The 23,329-nt window shown below is 56.3% G+C and overlaps 1 protein-coding gene across 1 annotated transcript; it reads left to right on the forward strand.

Moving 5' to 3' along the window:
* The first annotated feature begins 8,443 nt into the window (after positions 1–8,443).
* Positions 8,444–23,020, forward strand: TIMM44 (translocase of inner mitochondrial membrane 44). Its single transcript, XM_045496422.1, has 13 exons — positions 8,444–8,568; positions 10,755–10,856; positions 13,498–13,668; positions 14,631–14,711; positions 15,517–15,666; positions 16,442–16,581; positions 16,893–16,978; positions 17,626–17,718; positions 17,807–17,931; positions 19,270–19,320; positions 21,325–21,414; positions 22,010–22,120; positions 22,449–23,020. Exons 1-13 carry the CDS (start codon positions 8,524–8,526, stop codon positions 22,566–22,568), a joined length of 1,365 nt encoding a protein of 454 aa, XP_045352378.1. The 5' UTR covers positions 8,444–8,523; the 3' UTR covers positions 22,569–23,020.
* Positions 23,021–23,329: the final 309 nt, after the last annotated feature.

Consider the following 23,329-nt stretch of genomic DNA (forward strand, 5'->3'; position numbering starts at 1 on the left):
GCCGAAATCAACAGTCGGACACCTAACCAACTGAGCCACCTAGGCACCCCTTTCCTTCTAATTTTAAAAGAAACTGAAGCATTTGCAAGGGCCCCCAAAGTATTGTGGTCCTAGGCATTTAATAGCTAAGTCCGTTGTGCTAACGGGTCAGGCCCGGTTCTTCGAAAGGCCTGATTGCCTCACAGGCTGTGCGCCTGCTGCCTACTGACCATTCTACCCATAACTCACGTGGACGCTGATGACTGCAAATAAATTTCCAGAAGAGAGATCAGCTTCCAAAGAGAGAGAGTGTCCCACTGACCAGGAGGAGGGCCACGCAGCACGGTCCCAACGAGCGTGGAACAAAGGACCACCGCAGAAGTTGGAAACCTTTCCAGACTGTCCACCCGCCGTGGGCCCGGCACAGCAAAGGCCCTGTCACCTGCAGCAAAGGGCCCTGCTCTATAGTCTTGGAGCGCAGGGAGCACAGAGAGCGAGGCGGTGAGGAATGGATTGCGCTGCCCGCCTTATCCCCCAACAGGCAGGTTTTGCCATTCCACAGTCACCATGCTCTGTCCAGCCTGTCCCCTGGCTTCTCAGCAGTCCCGCCTGCTGGGTCGCCTGGTTCGGAACTCTGTGGTCTCTCCTGACGGCCTCAGTGGCCTCCTCACTGCAGCCAGAGGGATCTTTCTGCAAAGCAGAACTGACTGGATGACACCCTCCACGCCCTTCTGCACCCCTGACATTTGCATGGCCGTTCCCTCGCCCTGAAGCATCCCTGTCCTTCCTCCCTGCCCTGTCGTCCCCGCCTGCGGCAAACCTGCAAGAACCTAGCTGCTTTGTCACTTCTCGCAAATACCGCAGCCGTCCCCTCATTGCAGCACTCGAGCGGCTCGACTTCTGGGGGCCTTTGCTTCCTTGCCTTAGAAAATGGAGGAAATGAGGCCAACTTCAGAGATCTGAAGGAGAAGCCAGCGTCTGCTATATGCGCAGCTCTCGCTGGCACATCACCCTGCCCCACCGGCCAGGAGGCCGCGCCATGACCTGGGACGACAGCCCGCGCCCTAACCGGGCCAGCCACGTTCTCTCTGACGCTGCCAGTGGCTGTGGGCCACTTCCTTCCCCTCTGCAAGCCGAGAGCTCATGATAGCATCCGCCCCGGGGGTGGGGGTGGGGGGTGCTAAGGAAGATAGCGCTTCCCGGGGCTGGGCCGGCTGTCTGGAACAGAGGAGGCGAGCCACCCGTGCCAGTGGCTATTATTACACCTCGAGAAGGAGCGAGCCAGCCGGTCGGAGAGGGAGCGGGAGCGGGAGGGAAGCCAGACAGGAGGCAGACAGAACGCAGAGGCCTGTGGGCAGCAGCAGCTGGGCGTGGGCAGGGGCTCCGAGCCCAAGAGAGGACGCGGGGTAGCTGTGCTTTGCCAAGGGCGGCCGACACACGGGACGCGTATTTCTCACCGCTCTGGAGGCTGGGAGCCTGAGATGGAGCTGTCAGCAGCCCTGGGGGCTTCCGAGGCCTCTCTCCTCGGCTTGTGGACGGCCACCGTCTCACCTGTGTCCTCCCGTGGCCGTAACTTCTGCGCGCGCCTGTGTCCCCACCTCCTCTGCTTTTAAGGACCCCAGTCATACTGGGTTAGGATCTGCCCTGATGACCGCGTTCTAACTCGATGATCACATTAAAGGCCTTACAGCTCCTAAGGGTCACATCCTGAGGTGCTGGGGTCAGAATGTCGACATAGGAAGTTGGGGGGAGGATGACATCCGGCCCACAACAGACACTGAGGGGGGTGTTGGGAGAAGGGAAGCAGGAGGGGCGCTAGGCTCCAAGCAGTAGGCTTGTCTTGTCCCCATCCAGCCTCCGCGAAGCCAGCGGACTGTCCTGTTCTGCCCACGAGCCCCGGCCGCTTGGTTAGATGCCAGAGTCCCCCGTCAGGTTCTTCTCAGCTAAAGAGGGCTTAACTAAACCAGTCTTGTGAAGCTCTTGGCACACTGCCTGGCCTAGAAGAGCTTAATAAATCACAGCTCTCATTGTTAGTGAAGACGGTTTGGCCAGGACCGTTGATCTAGAAAAAACACCAGGTAGACCAAAAAGACAAGGAGCCTGATTATGATAAACATGACGATAAGTTGGAGGCATGGCATTATTAAAACTATATGCTGCAGGGGCGCCTGGGTGGCGCAGTCGGTTAAGCGTCCGACTTCAGCCAGGTCACGATCTCGCGGTCCGTGAGTTCGAGCCCCGCGTCGGGCTCTGGGCTGATGGCTCAGAGCCTGGAGCCTGTTTCCGATTCTGTGTCTCCCTCTCTCTCTGCCCCTCCCCCGTTCATGCTCTGTCTCTCTCTGTCCCAAAAATAAATAAACGTTGAAAAAAAAAATTAAAAACAAACAAACAAACAAAAAAAACTATATGCTTCATAAAATATAATACCAAAGGGTGCCCAGGTGGCTCCCTCGGTTAAGCGTCCCACTTTGGTTCAGGTCATGATCTCGCCACAGTCCGTGAGCTCGAGCCCCGCGTCGGGCTCTGTGCTGATGGCTCGGAGCCTGGAGCCTGCTTCGGATTCTGTCTCCCTCTCTCTCTGCCCTTCTCCTGCTCACATTCTGTCTCTGTCTCTCTCTCTCTCAAAAATAAACATAAAAAATTTTTTTTAATAAATAAAATATAATACCAAAACAAAAACATGTTAGAAATAGAATAAGGTAGCCCGGGTGGCTCAGTTGGCTGAGCGTCCGACTCTTGATTTTGGCTCAGGTCACGATCTGATGGTCGTAGGATCAAGCCCCCTATCGGGCTCTGCGCTGAGGGTGCAGCCTGCTTGAGATTCTGTCTCTCCTCTGCCCCCTTTCCCCCGCTTGCGCACTCTCTCTCTCTCTCTTAAAAAAAAAGAAAGAAAGAAAAAATATAGAATAAACTGGCAGAAACGTAACTGCAGTGAGAACTTAATCAACTATGGCAAACTGAAGGTTTAAGAATAGAAATAATCTACCCAATAGTCACACTGTTGTGCTATTAGCCACACGGAGTGAAAAGCTAACAAGCACACACAACCTGCACACAGGTGCTCATGGCAGCTTTATTCATAATCCCACAGACTTGGAAGCAACCCAGACGTCCTTTGGTGGGTGAATGGATAAACCATGGGACATCCAGACGAGGGAATGTTATTCAGCGCTAAAAAGGGAGGAGCTCTCCAGCTGTGAAAAGACACAGAGGAACCTCAAATGCATGTCGCTAAGCGAGAGAAGCCAGTCTGAAAAGGCTACACACGGTATGATTCCAACTCGATGACATTCTGGAAAAGGCAAAAGCACGCAGACAGTAAGTAAAAGGATCCGTGGCTGCCAGGGGTGGGGGAGGCGGGAGAGATGAACAGACGGAGCACAGGGGATTTTTTACGGCAGTGAAATACACTGTATGTCACCACAATGATGGATACATTCATTATCCATCTGTCCAAAGCCATAGAGTGAACCCCAACGTAAACCATTGACTCTGGGGGCGCCTGGGTGGCTCAGTCGGTTAAGCATCCGACTCTTGATCTCGGCTCAGGTCACGATCTCACGCTTCGTGAGTTCGAGCCCTGCATAGGGCTCCACGCAGACAGTGTGGAGCCTGCTTGGGATTCTCTCTCTCCCTCTCTCTGCCCCCTCCCCCGCTTATTCATTTTCTCTCTCGTTCTAAATAAACATTAGAAAATGTTTTTAAATAGAGTATGGACTCTGGATGGTAATGAGGTGTCAACGTGGGTTCACGGACCGTAACAAAAGTGCCCCTCTGGTGCCACGTTGACGGTGGGGACGACAGAGGGTGTGGGGACTTCCTTTCCTTTCCACTCAATTTTGCTGTGAACCTAAAACTGCTCTAAATATAAGTTATGTGTTAATTTTTAATTTGTATTTATTTATTTATTTATTTTCTTCAAATGTTTGTTTATGCTAGAGAGAGAGCGCACGAGCAAGGGAGGGTCAGAGAGAGAGGGAGACAGAGGATATGAGGCGGGCTCTGCACTGTCAGCAGAGAGCCTGACGCAGGGCTCGAACTCATGAACCGCGAGATCATGACCTGAGCCCAAGTCAGACGCTTAACTGACTTAACCTATATGTTAATTTTTTAAAACAAGGGTCATTGTTTTTTACATTAATGCCTATATTGAAAATATGGTACTCTTTCGGAAGATGAATATATTAAAGGTACACACTTATTCACAAAAAGTAATGACCTAGAGAATGTGAATGTTATAATTAATGGAATAATTCACATACCCGGGTTTATACATTACAAATAATAAGTCGGTTTTTAAAAAAAAAATAAACTTCCCTTGGGGTGCCCGCGTGGCTCAGTCAGTTGAGTCTCCGACTTCGGCTCAGGTCATGATCTTGTGGTTTGTCAGTTCGGGCCCCACGTCGGACTCTGTGCTGACCGCTCAGAGCCTGGAGCCTGCTTCGGATTCTGTGTCTCCTTCTCTCTCTGCCCATCCCCCGCTCGTGCTCTGTCTCTCTCGGTCTCTCAAAAATAAATGAATAAATGTAAAAAACAAATTAAAAAAAAAAAAAAACTTCCCTTTTAGAAGAGTTAGATTTACAGAAAAATTGCAAAGATGATACAGAGTCTCATACACCCTACAATCTTTCCCCTAGTCCTCATATCTTAGAATGAAGATATGGGACACTTGTTACAATTAATGAACCAATATTGATGCATTTTAATCAACTTAAGCCCATACCAGATTCTTTCAAATTTTCCCTGATGTCCTTTTGGGTCCCAGGAGGCCATCCAGGGTCACACATGGTCACTAAGTCTCATTTCCTTAGTCTCCTCTTGGCTGGGACACCTTCTCAGACTTTCCTTGTTTGTGATGACCTTGACAGTCCTGAGGGGAACTGGTCAGGAATTTCAGAGAATCTCCATCAGTTGGGACCTGCCTGATGCTCTTCTCACAGGTGGACTAGGGTGGTGGGTTTGGAGAGGAAAACCCAGAGGTGAAGGGCCCTTTTCATCATATGGCATCCTATCCAGTGTAGATGCTGACAACATGATTAATCACAGGGGTTTTCAAGGAACAGTAACAAAGAATGATAACACACGTAGGCCAAGAAGGAAATCTCTAAGCACAAGAAGGAGACACTGCCTAGGCCCCAGGTTCTGTAACGGCACAACTATATAAACGAAGGGGGCGTTACCCTTGAGCCTTGAGTCTTGCCCTCCCCAGGGCTTATAATCAAATCGCTCTAACACTTATCAAGGGGGGAGGGGCTCTACATCGGCTCCCCCGGTTCCCATCTCCTCTGTTCAGGCTCCTGCCTGACCCTCTCCCCTGGAGTGTGGACAGAACCTACGGAGTCCCTTTTAAGTAACAGAATACGGTAAGTGTGATGGGATGTCACATCTGAGATTAGGTTACAAAAGACTGTCACTTCTGCCCCGCTGGCCCTCTCTTACACCCTTGGATGGAAGTCAGACGCCGTGTTGGAGGCTGGCACATACTCACATGGGTAAAACACCGAAGAGGGCTACCAGCCTATAGTCAGTGAGAAGCGGAGGCTCCTGGTCCGACAGCGGTCAAGGGACTGAATCCTGCCAACAGCCGTAGGAATGATCCTGGAGCAGAACCCCCCTCCCAACCCCCACTGTTGGGCCCTGAGAAGATTACAGACCCGCCTCATACCTTGACTGCAAACTTGTGAGACGCCCTGAACCACAGGACCAGCTGGGTCACACCAAGACGCCGGGCCCACAGACACTGTGAGAGCACACCATACATACTTGTCTTAAACCTCATATTTAAAAATTTTTATTTATTTTTGAGACAGAGAGAGAGAAAGAGGGAGAGAGAGAGAGAATCCGAGGCAGGCTCTGCACAGTCAGCACAGAGCCCGATGCAGGGGCTCGAACCCGCGAACCGCGAGATCCTGACCTGAGCCAAGATCAAGAGTGGGAGCCTGGCGTCGGGCTCTGTGCTGACAGCTCAGAGCCTGGAGCCTGCTTCAGATTCTGTGTCTCCCTCTCTCTCTCTGCCCTTCCCCTGCTCGCACTGTTTCTCTCTCTCAAAAATAAATATCCCCCCCCCCAAAAAAAAAGAATCTAGGTGAAGCGTACGCGAGTGTTCATCATACCATTCTTGCAACTTTGTGGTAGCTTTTAAATTTTTCAAAAGGACAAGGTGGAAGAACCAACAAAGCACCCTCCTTCCCCCCCATGTGTTCCCCTACCTGCCATCATTTTTCCTTCTACACACAGCAAAGATTCCTCCGAGGTGCCCACACTCGCTCTCTCTGTGTGCTGGCTAAATGTTTAATGACTGGTCTTCCAAACAAAACCAAAGGCGCCTGATCAGTAGTGTGTGCCAATTCCTGTGGTGTAAATATTCCCACCCCGGCTGATTTCACGGCTACTCAGGTGGTGTCGCTGAACGCTGAATTGGTAGCAGCACATGTAACAGTATTTCCAGCACACAGATGTGATACATGTAAATACCCTCAGTAGCATGGCGAAGCAACATGTGGAAAAATAATTATGAGTTTTGGGACACCTGGGTGGCTCTGTCGGTTAAGCATCCGGGTCTTGATTTCAGCTCAGGTCATGATCTCACGGTTCTTGGGTTCAAGCCCCGGGACGGGCTCTGTGCTGACAGTTCGGAGCCTGCTTGGGATTCTCTCTCCCTCTCTCTCTGCCCCACCCCGTTCTCTCTTTCTTTCTGTCCCAAAATAAATAATAAACTTAAAAAGAAAAGGGGGTGTTGGGGTTGGAGTATTTATTACCTTTGTCTAAATATAATCCACTTGGTCAGAAGTTTATACAATTAACTTGTATTCTATTATTTGCTGTTTAATTATTTTTGAGAGAGAGGGAGACAGAGCACGAGTGGGGGAGGGACAGAGAGAGAGGGAGACAGACCCGAAGCAGGCTCCAGGCTCTGAGCTGTCGGCACAGAGCCCGACGAGGGGCTTGAACCCACGAACCGTGAGATCATGACCTGAGCCGGAGCCGGACGCTCAACCGACTGAGCCACCCAGGTGCCCCTATAATTAACTTTTAAATAATGGCTGTTTTTAACAACTAGCTCTCAAATTCCTAAAAATTTGACTGTTAGCTCTCGCTAGCCAGAACAAGCTGGCTCCAGCACACCGCTGTAAAAAAAATCTCAACCCACTGAAATCTGGCTTCCACAGCCACCATTCCACCAAAACCCTCTTGCTGGTCTCCCCGGGGACCTCCATATTGCAAACTGCCAAGGACAACGGATACATGTCTGGCCTGGCCTGCCTTGCGTGAGTTCCGTGCAGCATTCAACACTGCGTACTCCACCTGCCTTCTCCGAGGCCCTCCAGGTGCCTTTCCTACCTGCTGCCCAGTCCTGCCCAGTCTACTTGAAGCGTTCTTTTTCCTCCACTTTTGGCCTTTGATATGCCCGTTTGACACACTCCCGGGTGCCCTTGTCCAATTCCATGGCTCCAACGACAACGAAGCAGCCCAGGTCTTCTCAGCAACGACCTATGTATCCCAACCACGTAACTAGTTTGCTCTTCTTGGAGTAAAGACATTTCAAACAAAGCCAGAGTGGAAGCCCTCGTCCCTTACTCCCACCTCGAGGTGGAGCTCCTGAGAGACAGAGGATCTGTCCTGCCCTGAAGCTAGGAAGTGTTATATTGCCTCCCTTTCAAGTCCCACAGACCTTATCACAGCTTAGTAACTCAAAAGGCTTCAATACATGAACTCCCCACAAGGTACCAGCTCCCCATCCCTCCTAGACTCAGATTGCATGGCCATGCTAAGGTACCGCCACTTGGTGGCGGCATTCTCCAAATGGAAAATAGTATCTAAGTGCTAAAAAGACAAAGGCCTAATCTTCTTTAGGGCAAGATGTGTCAATTTATGCGAAATCCATGGGGAGTGGCCTCCACCCAGCCTGGTCTTCATCTTCCTGTTCCGGACTAAAACCAATGGGCGCTTTCTCAAAGTGCTGTACAAAGTGGGCTCCTTTGCTCTCGCTCTTGGAGCAACTCACTTGCCCGTCGGTCGGTCACTGTAGGTCACTGTAAGTGAGAGCCAGGGTCAGTCACTACTGGGCTGGTCCGCGGGTCAATCAGTCAGAATCCAATTGAGCCTGACCCTGTGGTCAGTCGCCCTACTCGTCCTTCCGGACAACGGAACCTTGCACGACCTGACTGGGAGATCACCTCTCCGCACGGGACAGAAATCACGTCCTCAGGATCCGCCCCTTCGCAGCTTTAACCAACCCTAGGTCTCTACCTCAAAAAAGTGCCCGCCCCAGGGCGACGTCAAGCAACATGCCCCGCCTTCCCAAATTCTGCCCTATCAGAGGCCTAGCTCTCTAGGAATCTCTAGCTCATTAAGTCCCGCCCCTATGCCAGACCACTCTCCAAGGCCCCGCCCCCAAGGGGGCCCCTGTCTAATCAGAGGCCGTTACCTCCCCGAAACCCCGCCCCCAAGGCCGGCTTTTCCCAGACTCACGCCGCGCTACATAGACGCGGCGGATGACGCCATCAGGCCGCGTCACCAGAAGGTCACACGGGATCCAGCAACATGGCGGCGGCGGCGCTGCGGGGAGGTTGGTGCCGCTGCCCGCAGGTAAGGAGACGTACGGGGTCAGGGTGGGGAGTAGGGGGCGGGCCTAGGGAGCTCCCAGCCCGCGACCTCCAGGGCCTTTTTCTCCTCAGGCCTTAGCCCCCCTCGGCCCTTTCTTGGGCTCGGCAGAAGGCTTGGGTTGGGTCGTTGGGTCGGTCGAGGCCGGGGCCGGGGTCCCGGAGCGAAGCTTGTGGTTGAGGAGCTAAGCGTGCCGGGTCCGAGGCGGCCATGCGCTGAGCCCGGCGGACGGCGAATCGCCCCTCACTTCCTGATCAGACTCCACGTGCACCGGGGAGTGCACGGTGGCCCGGGCGCCCGGTGGAGAAACAGCCGGGAGAAGGCAAAATACCGTTGACAGTCACGGCTCGCGTTTATGTGCCAGGTCCTCTACCGAGACCATTTCCTGCATCGCTCCCCCTCGTCCTCCGTGTGAGAGTGCGGGAGATGGTTCTCGTCCTGGCTTAGAGCTTGAGCTCATAGGGGTGGTGGGAGTTAAGGCGTGTATGGTGCACTCAGAAAACAGTAGTATTTCATGTACTACAAGCTTCGTGGATTACAAGTACTTCATGTACTGCTGCTGCTTGTTGCTGTTTCACAGGTTGGGAAACTGGGACTCAGAAAGGTTAAGCAACCTGCCCACAGCCTCAGCTCGTGGTAAGCTGACCTGGTCCAAAGCCCAGGTCAAACTGACTGCAGTGCTAGGCTCTGGATGAACGAAAGTATCTCATAGAGATCCTAGTGTGGGGAGGAAGAAGCTGTCTTTGACTCCAGGCTGATTTTTTTTTTTTTTTCTTTCTTGGCTACTTGTGTTTTAAGTCAGGGTTTGAGATTGAATTTACACATGTTCGGATTTGGGCACAAAACCGGTTGGGAACCAGCCTCGGGTTGGGGCTTAATATGGGATTTCTTTTCCAAGTTAGACAGCCGTTCACTGCTATCTTAGACTGTTGCTGAAGTCAGTGGTTCCAGGATCAATGGGTGTAGGCATATAGAGAAGAACAAATGATTTCAGCTCTCAGGGGTTCCTCTTTTTTTTTAATACATATATATTTAAGTTTATTAAGTAGTCTCTACCCCAATCGTGGGCGTCTCAAACTCACAACCCTGAGATCAGGAGTCAAATGCTGTTCCCACTGAGCCAGCCAGGTACCCCAGGAATTTCTCTTGAGTAGCTGTAGGAGATGCTGGCCTTTGCATGAGTTTGGGCTGTTGCTTAGAGTTCCTGGAGATAGGAGGCATGGAACGGGAGAGGAAAGGCCCAGGGAATATGGAAGTGGAAGAGTGGTTCTATGGTCATTGACATCAATGTGCCTGGCTCGGTGCTGGGTGCTACGGTGCAATGTTGAGCAGGACGTGCACTGGCCCTTCTCTTATGGAGCTTAAGTCCTTCATGTGGTAGGAGAAGAAATGCCTTTCACGTGATGTTAGTAGTGTCTTTGCCCAGGTGTGCCCTCTTGCAGCCCAACCCCGGACGAGGACATGCTAGGTTTCTTCCAGGGTCGTGCCTAGAACAAGTTATCTGTGTTTTACCTCTGAGAGCCCAGGTCTCTGGTCTTCCAAGGCTGGCAGCAGTGGGCTAGGCTTGTGAGAGAAGACTGCTCATGGCCAGCATCGAGGCGCTTGGGGGCCCATTTCAGGCTAATGAGACGAAATCAGACTGGCACGTTTAGCCTTCTTCCACCATAGGTTGGTGTCTCCTGAGACTCATCTGGTTTCCCCCAGGTTCAGAGGCAGGAAAGTAGGGATGGACCCTGGAGGTGCAGATCCAGTGTCTTCCTTTCCACGAGATTCCATTGGCTTCTCAGAATTTAGCAAGATGGCGGAGTGTCTAGCATGCAGCAGGCCTGCAGTGAAAATCGGCAAATGATGGGGCGCCTGGGTGGCTCAGTCGGTTAAGCATCTGGCTTCGGCCCAGGTCATGATCTCACGGTTTGTGGGTTCGAGCCCCGCCTCGGGCTCTGTGCTGACAACTCAGAGCCTGGAGCCTGCTTCGGATTCTGTGTCTCCCTCTCTCTCTGCTCCTCCCCTGCTAGCGCTCTGTCTCTCCCTCCCTCCCCTCACTCCTCACCTCTCTCTCTCAAAAATAAACATTAAAAAAATCGGCAAATGAGACTTGGGCGACCCCTACTTTTTAGTGGGGCTTACTCACTTCCTAGTGACCTTATCTTTCTCTTTTCTTCCCTAACTAGAGATGCCTCAGCAATGGAGTCCAGTTCCTGTCCAGCCACAACCTAATGCTACTGCACAATGGTGCCTATCAGATACGCCGGCCCGGCCGAGAGCTGCCTCTGGTGAGTGACGGGATGCCAGCAGACAGAGAGGAGTCTGAAAGATCAGACCTGGTTGGCAGGAGACAGAGCTGCAGGACGTTGTCCACACTGGCAAGGGCAGCTGATTGGCGTCCCCCATCCAAGACCTGCGGGGTCACAGAACCCAGCGTGCTGGTCCTCTCGGGCTCTCGGGCAGCACCTGGCATCACCAGGGGTGGAGCTCCTGCCTGACAAAGTAGATGATGTGTCAGCTCTCAGGGCTGGAAAGGCATCCCTGTACTCAGCTGAAATCCGTCTCCCTGTGGCTCTTCCCTTTTCTGGGTGACATCCCTCTAGGCTTTTGAGCGGAGTCACCTCACCTTGGGGGCTCAGTTTCCTGTCTCTGTTGTTCCTCACACACAGCATTTTCTAGCATATTCCTTTTCAACTGTGCTTCTTTCTGGCGGTGTGTCACCACCACAGGGAGGAGGAAAGCCCCAAACCAGTATACCTCCCCAAGTGCACACACTGGGGCAGCCCACACCCTTCCCTTCCCGCTGAGTCTCTCACAGGCCTGGTCTCCCCGGTCCTGTCCTTGAGCTTTTGTGGGCATGGCACACGCCCTGTGGCCTTTCCTCTTAGCCACCACCTCCTGGTGTGCGGCCGGCCGTGGAGCGGGAGGTGGGGCAGCTGCCAGGTGGCGCAGTCCCAGACAGTCTTAGAACCTAGACCTCCCCCAGAGAAAGGCTGGCTGGGCACACCATTCGCGTGGGTCTTCAAGCATTCTCTTTTCGGAGCCCACTCTCAACGTGGTGGGGAAGCGGCGATCCTAACCTGGCTCAGTGCGACCCTGAACTGAAGCCTGTGTCTTGGGCAGTGTACCACTCTGGCTCTTGTGTCTGCAGGAGGACCGTGGCCTTTCTTCCGGCCTCCCTAGGCCCCGGCTTTCTGGGTGTGTTGGGTTTTCCTACGAGGGGCACCCCTGAGCTTTGGCTCTGGGTGACAGTGATCCTGTGGGTTGACGAGGGAGGTCTGTGCCAAGCCCTGGGGTGACATGTGAGTTCCAATGTGGGACTTGAGAGTGACCCCAAAGTTATCCCGGCCCCAGAAGCCCAGGGAGTAGGGCCCTATCTCAGCTTCTTCCAGATAAGGGGCTATAGAGTCCTTTCCACTCCATTCCTGGGACAGGGGCCCGTTTGGGTGTTGCCCTTCGCCTTGGGTGAGCATGTTTGAATGTCCATGAGGATTCCAAACCGCCCGTTTCTCACCCAGGGTTCCCTCTGTTGGAGAAGGAGCCTGGCACTTTGTTTTGTTTTCAATAGACTTTATCCGGGGCGCCTGGGTGGCGCAGTCGGTTGGGCGTCCGACTTCAGCCAGGTCACGATCTCGCGGTCCGTGAGTTCGAGCCCCGCGTCGGGCTCTGGGCTGATGGCTCGGAGCCTGGAGCCTGTTTCCGATTCTGTGTCTCCCTCTCTCTCTGCCCCTCCCCCGTTCATGCTCTGTCTCTCTCTGTCCCAAAAATAAATTAAAAAAAAAAAAAAATAGACTTTATCCTTCTGAGCACTTTTACATGTACAGAAAAATTGAGCAGGAAATACTGAGAGTTTCCATCAACCTCCTGGCGGCCCCTCCTCCCACCTGGGCCTGCATTTTCCCGGTGGTGCGGCCTCTTGCTTTAGTATAGCACCTTTGTTACAACTGATGAGCCAGTATTGATACGTCGTTATTAACTGAGGCCCACAGGTTGCCTTAGGGTTCATGCTGGGTGCTCATTCCGTGGGTTTGGACAGAGTAGTCTTAGTGCCCAGAAACTTCTCTTTGCTCCGCCCATTCATCTCCCCCACCAGCCTACCCAGCCCCTGACAACCACTGATCCTTTTACTATCCATGGTTTCACCTTTTCCAGAATGTCCTAGAGTGGGGATCATGCCGCCTGGAGTCTCTTCAGACCAGCTTCTCTCACTCAGTAATATGAATTTAAGGTTCCTCTGTGTCTTTTTTTTTTTTTTTTTTTTAAGTTTATTTATTTTTAGAGAGAGAGCACAATCAGGGTAGGAACAGAGAGAGAAGGAGAGAGAGAATCCCAAGTAGGCTCCTCACTGTCATGGTGCCTGACATTGGGCTTGAACTCACAAACCGTGAGACCCTGACCTGAGCCGAAATCAAGAGTCAGACACTCAACTGACTGAGCCACCCAAGTGCCCCCTCCTGTGTCTTTTTTAAATTGAGATGTCATTGACAAATTGTGTAAGGCCGCAACATCTTTTTTTTTTTTTAATTTTGTTTTTAATGTTTATTTTTGACAGAGAGAGAGAGCGTGAGCTGGGGAGGGGGAGGGGCAGAGAGAGAGGGAGAAACAGAGTCCGAAGCAGGCTCCAAGCTGTCAGCACAGAGCCTGATGCGGGGCTCGAACTCACAAACTCTGACATCATGACCTGAACCAAACTCAGATGCTTAACCGACTGAGCCACCCAGGCGCCCCTCGCAACATCTTTTCATAGCTTGCTAACTGGTTTCTTTTTATTACTGGATAATAAAGAAACTGGACATCCCGCAGTTTATCACCTGATGCTTTCTTTCCTTGACTTTCTTGGCTCATAATGGAGGTAGCTGTTCATTGTGAAACCCGTATCAGCACAGAGGAGAAAATAAAAATCCTTTGTTTCTTTTACATTCTTTCCAGTCCAAATCCTATTCTTCTGGAAACAGGAAAGGCTTTCTCTCTGGCTTGCTAGATAATATCAAGCAAGAATTAGCCAAAAACAAAGAAATGAAAGAAAGTATAAAAAAGTTCCGAGATGAGGCCCGCAAGCTAGAAGAGTCTGACGCGCTCCAGGAGGCCAGAAGGAAATACGTGAGTCCCTTTGCTTCCCGCACAGAGACGACACAGTGGGGGAAGTGACGTCACTCACTGACCACAGGGGCGAGCGGACAGGAGTGAGTCGCCAGGCCCCCCGTTTCTGCGGTGAGACGGAGTGGCATTCTCTGCACACCAGCGGCGCCAGCTTCTTCTGGAAGCTTGTGAGAGTTGCGGGGTCGCGGAGCCCTCCCCGACCTGCTGGATCGGAGTGCGTCTGCACGGGCTCCCCGGGTCACCCCTTGAGCTGTAGGTTTAAGATGCGCTGCTCCTGAGAGCTGGTTGTGGCCCCTTGAGTGAAGCAGAAAGCGGGTCACGGTGCTGGTGTGATTATTAATTACCGCCTGGTCTCTTACCGAAGCAGCTGCCAGGCGCCCGCCGCGGGGAGTGGGCTCGGCAGCTGCCGCATCAGGGCTCTGCGAGGTGGGGACAGCCGCCCCGTCTTGCCAACGGGTGCCTGCTCCGGGTCCCTTGGGTTTTTGTTCTCTTGGCCACGTCCCAGGCTGTGGGCAAGGCCTGTTCGCTCAGAGGGCCTGTGGGGGATTCGACCTGATGGATGATGACCCTTTCTTTCCAGTAAGGAAGAGGAGTGGGCTAAGGGGTGGTTTGGGGGCAGAGCAAGCCGAGTCGGGTGGGACTGTGGCTGTGGGAGATCCAGCAGTGGCTGGCAGCTGCAGGGCTGCAGAGCGAGGCAGGATAATGTGGATGAACCGGGGCGGGGGGCAAGATCACCCCTGCACCTGGCGAGAGACTAGAGCCAGGGCTGGGCCTCAGGGGTCTCCATCTGTCAGCCCTCAACTGCTCCCGAAAGCAAGGCTGTCGGGCAGTGAGGGGCCCTGGGGTGGGGAGGGGGCTGGGGTGGTCGGGCAGGCGGTGGGGGGGCAGGGCGCCGCTCAGAAAATGCTTCCTATAAGGCAACTGCTGTGTTGTAACCAAGAGAAACAACCTTCTTACCGTAGAAAAGCATTGAATCCGAAACCGTGCGGACGAGCGAGGTGATAAAGAAGAAGCTGGGGGAGATCACAGGCACAGTGAAGGAGGTAATGGTCTCCGGGCCCCCACGCTCTGTTGCCCGCGGCTGCCAGGCCATCTGTTCGTCGCCTCTGGGAGGAGAGCTGTGCTGGAAGCTGCGGGCAGAGCTGGCGCCTGGGCAGGGCGTGACTTGGCACAGCGGATGAATAGGCGTGGGTGGCGAGCCAGGGAAGAGCCAGCCTGGCCAGGTGGCTTCCGGAGTTAGGATGCACAGCACCCCCCCTCCGCCCCTCGCCCAGGAAGGAGGGCGAAGTCAGGCTAGCGCACGTGCCCTGCGGCTCACCGCTGGCAGTAGAAGCTTTCACGCTTTCGTGCCACCAGCAAAGACAGAAGGGCCAATGACTTGTCTCGTCCTGCCCAAAACAGGGAAGCACTGCTTGGCCCCAGGTGAGGGGAGATGGGGCAGCGTGGGGGGGCCCAAGGGCTTCCTTTTTGTTGTCTGTTTTGCTTTGTTCTGAGCAGGAGAGAGGGGCAGGGCTCTGCACTGTTCTGAGCTGCCTGCGAGCGTTCCAGGCCAGTCCAGCATTAGGCACAGGCTCCTCGAACCTTTTATCCCTAAGCGGCCACTCGTGCCCCTTCCGGGGAGAGCCCAGTTGACCTGGCGTCCAGCCCGGAGCCCAGGGGTTCAGCCCTGCAGACCTTGTACACGGCGCACCCGAGTGTCCGGGCCCCATAGGTCAGACGAGTTCAGAGTGTCTGTTCCCGACCTTTGAAGGACTGGACTGGTCTTAGCTCGGGGCGGGGTGGGGGTGGGGGTGCTGTGTGGGCCCCAAGGGGTGCTGTGCTGACACCCCCATCCCTGTGTCTCAGTAGAGTCTTGATGAAGTCGGTAAAAGCGACCTTGGCCGGAAGATCAAGGAGAGCGTGGAGGAAGCTGCCAAGACTGCCAAGCAGTCGGCCGAGTCGGTGTCCAAAGGCGGGGAGAAGCTGGGCCGGACCGCCGCCTTCAGAGCCATCTCCCAGGTGGGTCGGGCTGGGGCTCACGGCCTGGCCTGTTCTGAGTCCGGGATCCGGAGTTCTCACTGCCGATCTCAGCCCTGGAGAGGGAGGGCCCGCTTGAGGCACCAGGATGGTGCTCCGCTCCCTGCTGGGTGGCCTTGGACAAGTCACAGCCCCTAGGAAGCAGCAGGTTAATGCACGGAGAGCCTCTCAGCCACTAACACCCTTAGCTTGTGTCCGTAAGCCCGGGACCTGTTGTACTCAAGGCGACCTGAGGTCCTGATTCATTCTGAAATGACTGTTGAATCTTCCCACATGCTGGGCTCTCTTGCTACCCACAGGGGCCACTGGATAGAAAGTCCAAATTCCTGCTCCTGAGGTGTCTGGGGGACCCAGAGGGGGATGAGTGGTTCCTGAGCGACATGTGACAAGGGAACATTCAGGGGAGGGGCCACGGGTGGAGGGGCAGCCCCTCCAGTGGGGAGATGTGCACAGCCAGCTCAACACGGCCAGGGTCACTGCAGCAAGGTTGGGGGAAATGAGGGGCGCGGCCAGAGAAAAGCGGGGTCCATCTGAAACAGCCCTGTGGTCCACGCAGGGAAGTCAGGCAGGGTGCTCAGAGCCACGTGACCTCGAGTCCGGGGGAAGCTGAGGCCCTGGGGTACCAATCGGGCCCTGGGTTGGAGTTCTCCGCGGACACTGTCCTGACTTGGGGCACAAACGCACAGGCCCCCGGCGGTGGTCCGCAGTGTCAGGAAGGTCCTGAGCGCCCACCCTGGGGCTGGCTGCTTTCCCCCAGGGGGTAGAGTCCGTGAAGAAGGAGATCGACGACAGCGTGCTGGGGCAGACCGGGCCCTATCGGAGGCCAGAGCGCCTCAGGAAGAGGAAGGAGTTTGCAGGAGAGAAGCTCAAGGAAGAGAAGGTGTTTGAGCCCAACGAGTAGGTAGCAGACTGGCCAGGGCCTGTGTCCCCTTCCACACACACACTGTTTGTGTTTGAGCGCCCCTGGAACGTTCCTGCCCAAGTCAGTTCGTTCTCGAGTGTCTGTTCTGCTCAAGAGTCCCTGCTCCCTTGTGAACGTGGGGGAGATGGTGGGCGGTGGGAAGGGGAGAGAGAAGGCAGGAGGCTGAGAGAGGAGGGCGGGCTGCCCAGGGGGACGGGGGCGCTGCCCGCGGGGACAGGAGGGCTGGGTGCCTGGGCCGGCACACAGGGGCCCGTCGCCACTGCTCACCGCTGCCCCATCTCCCCAGGGAGGCCCTGGGGGTCGTGCTGCACAAAGACTCCAAGTGGTACCAGCAGTGGAGAGACTTCAGGGACAACAACGTGGTATTTAATCGTGAGTGTTCACGTCTCGGACACTCGGCCGACAGCGTCGCCGTGACAGCAGACGCTTACTGAGTGCTCCCCGCGCACTGGGCACAAGCCAGACCCCCCGCTTTACAGAGGAGGAGACCGGGGTCAGAGAGGACCAGCCACTCCCCAGGATCACCCAGCCAGTGAGCAGCAGAGCCCAGGCCGCCAGGCAGCCCTGCTCTCGAGGGCCGCCCGGTACATCTCCAGCTGGCGGGCAGGGGCCCTCCCCCAGGGGCTGAGTCACCGTCCTCGCGGTCGCGGAGCTGCCGCTGGCAGGAGGGCGGCCAGGCCGACCTGCCTCTCCGGTGGCTGGGCTGTGGGTGCCACCGTGAGAGGCTCCCTCACAGGGCAGGACAGGAGGTGCCGGTGGGCCTCCCAGGTGCCAGCCAGAGCACCGCCATGCCACACACCCTTGTCCCTTGTCCTGTGACGGTCACTAGAGGCCGGTTTCCTTGGTAGGGAGAGCCCCGCCCCTCAGCCCACCCCTGAGAAAGCTGGCTCCGCCCCACGCTGCCCAGGTCTGCACAGGGAGTGGGTCTTGCAGGGGCTGCAAGGAGCCCCCGGAAGTCGTAGAGTAGGGGTGTCTTTCTTTCTGGAGGCGACCCCTGACCTCAGCCCACGTCCCGGCAGGGTTCTTCGAGATGAAGGTGAAGTATGACGAGAGCGACAACGTCCTCATCCGGGCGTCCCGCACGCTGACAGACAAGGTCACAGACCTGCTGGGTGAGTGGGCCCGGACCGTCCTTCCCGCCTGGGCTGGCCGCAGGGACGGTCCCGGGCCCTGGCCCACTCCTGCCGTGGCTGCCTCCAGGGGGCCTGTTCTCGAAGACGGAGATGTCAGAGGTGCTCACGGAGATCCTGCGAGTTGACCCTGCCTTCGACAAGGAGCGGTTCCTGCAGCAATGTGAGAGTGACATCATCCCCAACGTCCTGGAGGTGGGTGCTGCACCCTGGGGCCCCCACCTAGCAGGTCCCCACTGTCCTGCCTGCCAGGTTACCCTGGGAACTGCCACCAGGGGCAGAGATCTCCGGCTGTCAGAGGCCTGGCGCCCCCGCGCCACCACGCCCGGCCCTCGTTAGTCATGCACCTCTGAGAAGGCACCCAGGGTCACCTGTGGGCCCTGCTGGTCCCCGTGATGGTGGCCGATTTCTTCCCTGTGGGGTGTGTCTGCTCCCAGGGACGGAGTTCCCTTTCACGAGGTCCGGCAGCAACTTCCGTCTTCCTGACAGCCGGCCTAGAGCCTCCTGTCTGGTTTCCCTCATGATCTGCTTGGAGCAGTTCCCTCGAGCCTACAGTGAGCGGCTGCCCAGGGCCGCGGCTCTGTCTCCCAGGGGCCAGGTCCCCTCTCTGTGGGAATCCTGAATCCCATTTGCCGGCCCCTCCTTCTGGTTCATAAATGAGGAGGGGGTGGCTCGCTCAGGGTCCTGCCCCTGCACACACTGCACAGGGCCCCTGCCCAAGGTTGACTGCCTCCAGCCAGCCACGTCTGTTTCTCCAGCCCCTGGGATGTGGCCGGAACCTGGGCCGCTGCCAGGCCTTTGGAAGGGCCTGATGAGATCACAGAAAGGCTCCACACCCGCCACCCCCCACCCCCCCCCCACCCCCGCCCCGAAGGTAGATTCCAGTCCCCACCCCCTGTTTCCTCTATCCTACTGGTCTCCCTGTGGTCCCCTCCTCTCTTAATTCCCCACGTTCCCTGCACCACTTCGGGCAGGGCCGGGAGGAGGTAGAGAGGGGGCGCTCCCTTAACACAGCAGCCCCAGCACAGGCGGATTCTTCTAGAGACGATGTCTCAGCTCCCGGCCTGCCCCTAGTTTTCTTTTTCCCTCTGGCCCTGGGCTCCTCTCTGACCTTCAGCAGGTCAGCCCCGCCTCCAGGTTCCTGCAGAGGCATCCCCTGTGGCACCTTGGGAGGCCACCCCAGGACCCCTCCTCTGCCCCTGTCCTGACCTCTGGCTGTGCAAAGCTCCAGCCCCGGTGGAGGTGGAATGCAGCTCCTGGCCTCCTTGGCTCAGCTTCCCAGCCCCGCTGAGCCCAGCATGCTGCCACCTTCCTCCACCTCACCCGAGGCCCTTGGGGCCACCCTGGGCTGCCGGGGGTCACACATGCAGGCCCTTGGTCCCAAGGGCCTGGGGAGGGGCATCCGTTGCTGCGGCCTGACCCGAGGCCCCCTGCCTGCTCCCCAGCTGGAGCCTATAGGGTAGGGTCTCCAGCCTAGATAGCCCCCTATTAGTCTCGAACTTATTTTTTGTTTGTTTGTTTTTCCCTTTTTAGGCCATGATTTCTGGAGAGCTTGAGATTCTCAAAGACTGGTGCTATGAAGCTGTGAGTCCTTCTCTTTTTCTTTCTACTTTTTATATTTAGGCCGAAAAAGACTCAGTTTGGAGGTCTGTTTGGGCAGAGCCAGGAAGGGTATGACAGGGCCCGGTGTCCTGGTTGTGGGGGCACCCAGGGGTCCGGGGCCGGGTGGAAAGGGCCGGGAATAGCTTGGGGTGTGTGTGACCTTCCCTCGGCGCTCAGGGGTCTCACGTGGTGGCTGTGGGCGCTGGCCGGCAAGCAGCCTGCGGGCCCACACCACCTCCCGTCCCTGGGCCATGTCACAGGCGTCATGAGGGTACAGTGTGAACACAGACGCAGCGCTCCCGGATGCACAGAGCGCTGGCCAGGCTCATTATAGCTGTTCTCACTTTGAGTTCCCGAAACACAGACCAAAACAGACGGTGATAAGATTTCCCGCATGGGGAGGAGCCGTGTGTCCTGATGAGGCCTGACTGCTCCCCAGAGTCAGTGCTCAGGGTCCCGGGGCCCCATGGTGCCAGGCCGTGCACCCAGGTCGGCTGTCCCCAGGAGCACACCCTGTCTGCCCCGGTCCTGGCAGCCTCTCCGGCCCTGCAGGACTCTGTCGGCCACCTCGACTCACCCTGCTCACTCCCTGACCTGTGTCTTCATGGGGTTTTTTCTAGCTTATTTGTATTGAGCAATCCAGAGCCTTTTTTGGCTGATCTATTCTGCTTCCAGCTCACAAACAACTTGGAGAAAACAGAGGAGAAGATGTCAGATTTTTTTTTTTTTTTTTAATACTCCCCTGCATGGTGACTAATCCAGCAGGCATTTATGAGCGTGTGGTTTTTTTTTTTTTTAATGCTTTGGGACCATTAGGCTGTGGTTGATTATCTTTGCCAAAGAGCTGCTGGGGCCCCTGGAAATGCTCCTGAAACTGCAGGTGCTTTCACAGAGGTGTATGTGTGTATGTATGTGTGTGTTGTGTGTGTGTGTGTATTTATTTATTTAAATGTTTGTTTCTCTTCGAGAGAGACAGAGCGTGAGTGGGGGAGGAGCAGAGAGAGAGAGGGAGACACAGAATCCGAAGCAGGCTCCAGGCTCAGAGCTGTCAGCACGGAGCCCGACGCGGGGCTCGAACCCACGAACTGTGAGATCGTGACCTGAGCCGAAGTTGAATGCTCAACCGACTGAGTCACCCAGGCGCCCCCAGAGGTGTTTCTTAGATGCCATTTTTAAGAACCACACAGGAAATAGGGTTGGCACCATTTTTTTTTCTTGGTAGATCAGTTATTTCCATAAAAAGTAAGTGTTACTGGAATGCCATCCACCACTGAATGGCTTCCACTCAGCATAGCTGCTGAGTCCAGAAAAGCCTCCAGTGAAAAGGTACCAGGTGTCACGTGTGTCCTGGGCCTTGGAGTAGGCTCAAGGGGGCTGGAGGTGTCATTGGGGTGTCACCACCCCGCGGGAAAAACGGGCTGCCTGTGGCCAGCAGCCTCCCATCGGGGCTGGTCAGTGAGGAGGAGGCCGACCGAGGGAGCTCATTTCAGAGCGGCTGTGGGTTAGGGCGAATCCTAGAAAACGCGTTTGATTCCAGGCCAAGATTCTGAGTGCGGTGAATATGGGGAAGTCCAAGATCAGCCAGAGAGGCCTCAACTTCCCTCTGGGCGTGTATTTCAGATCCTGTTGCAGGAAAATTACCTCCTTTACTGATTAATACCACTTTCATTTGGGCGTCTCGATGCAGCGCTGTCTTTACAACAAGGGGGGTGTGATTCGGGCCGGCAAATGGGTGGCACTGGCCTCCCTGCTTGGACCTGTGCTCCTGGCATCTGCTGCTCCTGGCAAAGCGCACGCAGGCGACAGCAGCCGTTTCTGGAAGGCGCAGGTGCAGAGAGCACGGGATAGGGCGGTGAGCCTGTCTGCGGGGAGAGTTTCCCAGGACGGCGCAGCCCCTGGGGTTCGCCAGCAGGCGCACCGCAGCACCTCGGTGGGGCTTGCGCTCGCGGGTCCAGCCGCAGGGATGTGTCTGGCTTCTGTTCGCAGACCTACAGCCAGCTGGCGCACCCGATCCAGCAGGCCAAGGCGCTGGGCCTGCAGTTCCACTCCCGCATTCTGGACATCGACAACATCGACGTGAGCGGCTCTTCTTGGCGTCGGGGGGGTGCCAGTCAGAGGGGCGCCCGTCCCTGGGGGAGCTGCGGCACAGACAGACAGGGACTGGGGTGAAATGACCTCAGGGTCCCTTTCAGCAGAGGTTCCCATAAGCCTGTGGTGCGAGAGTTCTTGGGCAGGCGGCGGACGCAGGGGGTGCTGTGGCCGCCCAGACCTCGGGGCCCCCGGAGGCAGTGCTGTCCTGCCTTCACTGGGCAGGGCGAGAGCTTTGCCCCTGTGGAGAGCCGGACCAGTGCCAGTGCTGGTTACCCCTGCCCATGTGCAAGGGCCCCTCTGTGAGGCCTTACACGCCCACCCAGCCCCCTCTGGGGAACAAGAAGCCACCAGGGTCCGGGGAGGCTGCGTGGATCTTAGTTCAGACTCTGGCTCACATTGGGAAGGGTCCCGCGGGAACCCCTCACAGGTCCTTCTGGGGCCTGGCCCGACGAGTAGGACAAGTGGGGTGGCTGGGACTGCCTCCTGGGAAGCAAGGGTCGGCACCAGCTGTGAGGTGACTGTCAGGGGAGGGGCAAGGCCACTCTCTGAGGCCCGCCCACCTTGTCGCTCCCCCCTGCAGCTGGCCATGGGCAAGATGATGGAGCAGGGGCCTGTGCTGATCATCACCTTCCAGGCCCAGCTGGTGATGGTGATCAAGAACCCCAAAGGCGAGGTGGTGGAGGGCGACCCGGTGAGTCCAGGAGGGATCGGGCCTCGCGGGTGGCCGGTGCGAGACTGGCTGATGGCCGCCTCCAGCCACCTCGCGCCGACAGAGCCAGGAGGTTTTGTGACTGTGCAGCAACAGCAGGGCAGTGTCTTGAGAAGCCTGGGGCCCTGTGGGTGCTGGTGGGGGTTGGAGGGTGACTGACTCATCTGGCTGTGCAGAGGCCTGAGTTGTCGACTCTGGACCCAGGCTCACTCCCAGCTCTGCTCCCCGGTCCCTCGTGGCGTCCCCTTTGTTCTGCCCTGCCCCTCCCCACAGTCCCTTGTCGCGGCCCTCACCGTCCCTGCTTCTGCAGGACAAGGTGCTGCGCATGCTGTACGTGTGGGCGCTCTGTCGAGACCAGGACGAGCTCAACCCCTACGCGGCCTGGCGGCTCCTGGACATCTCAGCGTCCAGCACGGAGCAGGTCCTCTGAGCGTGGTGGCCACGAGCAGAGGCTTCTGGGCTGGATCAGCGCGCGGTGGTCACACAGGCCTGGTGTCTGCCTGTCACAACTAGACCTCTGGGGAAGACGGGACTGTCGGATCTCTACCAGGGCCGCTACAAAACCAGCTGGATGGGGACGGGCGGGTGGATGAGGGGGGGCGGCTCCCCACCCGGGGGGCTCCTGCACTGCGCCCATGCCCCTCCGCCAGCAGCCGGGGTCAATATGGTGCACCGGCGGGATGGTGCCAAGAGGCCACCCCCCCCCGGCCCAGGGACGATCCAGGGGGCATGACAGCAGGTCTAGGACCTGCTGCTCAGAGTAGCATACGAGCCGCTTCAGCCCGGCCATTTTGGCTCCGTTTTTTAACAGTGCCCTTATTTTCCTGTATATATGCCTGAGATTTGGAAATAATAATAAAACGCCAAAGTGCAGGACAGCAACTCGGGTGGTCTGAGGTGTTTGTCACTGGGGTAGGGGGCAGCTGGGACCGAGGATGGGTGGTGGGAGCTGGCCGGGTGGTCACAGGAGGCGGTCAAGGTCACTGAAGGAACTGCAGCCCTAGACCTTGCCTGCTCAGGACCCTGCCCTCCCTGGGTCGGGGGTCCTCCACAAGAGCTAGGGAGCTTTTCCGAGGCCTGGCTGGGATCTCGGAAGGTTGGGGTCCCCACAACTGGAGGAGCTTGAGCGTCAGTATGAGTGATTCGGCAGGCATTGGGATTCCCCAAACAGGTCGTCTGCTTGAGGGGTCT

Source organism: Leopardus geoffroyi, chromosome A2, assembly GCF_018350155.1.
Source record: "Leopardus geoffroyi isolate Oge1 chromosome A2, O.geoffroyi_Oge1_pat1.0, whole genome shotgun sequence".
In the NCBI taxonomy this organism is placed as follows: Eukaryota; Metazoa; Chordata; class Mammalia; order Carnivora; family Felidae; genus Leopardus; species Leopardus geoffroyi.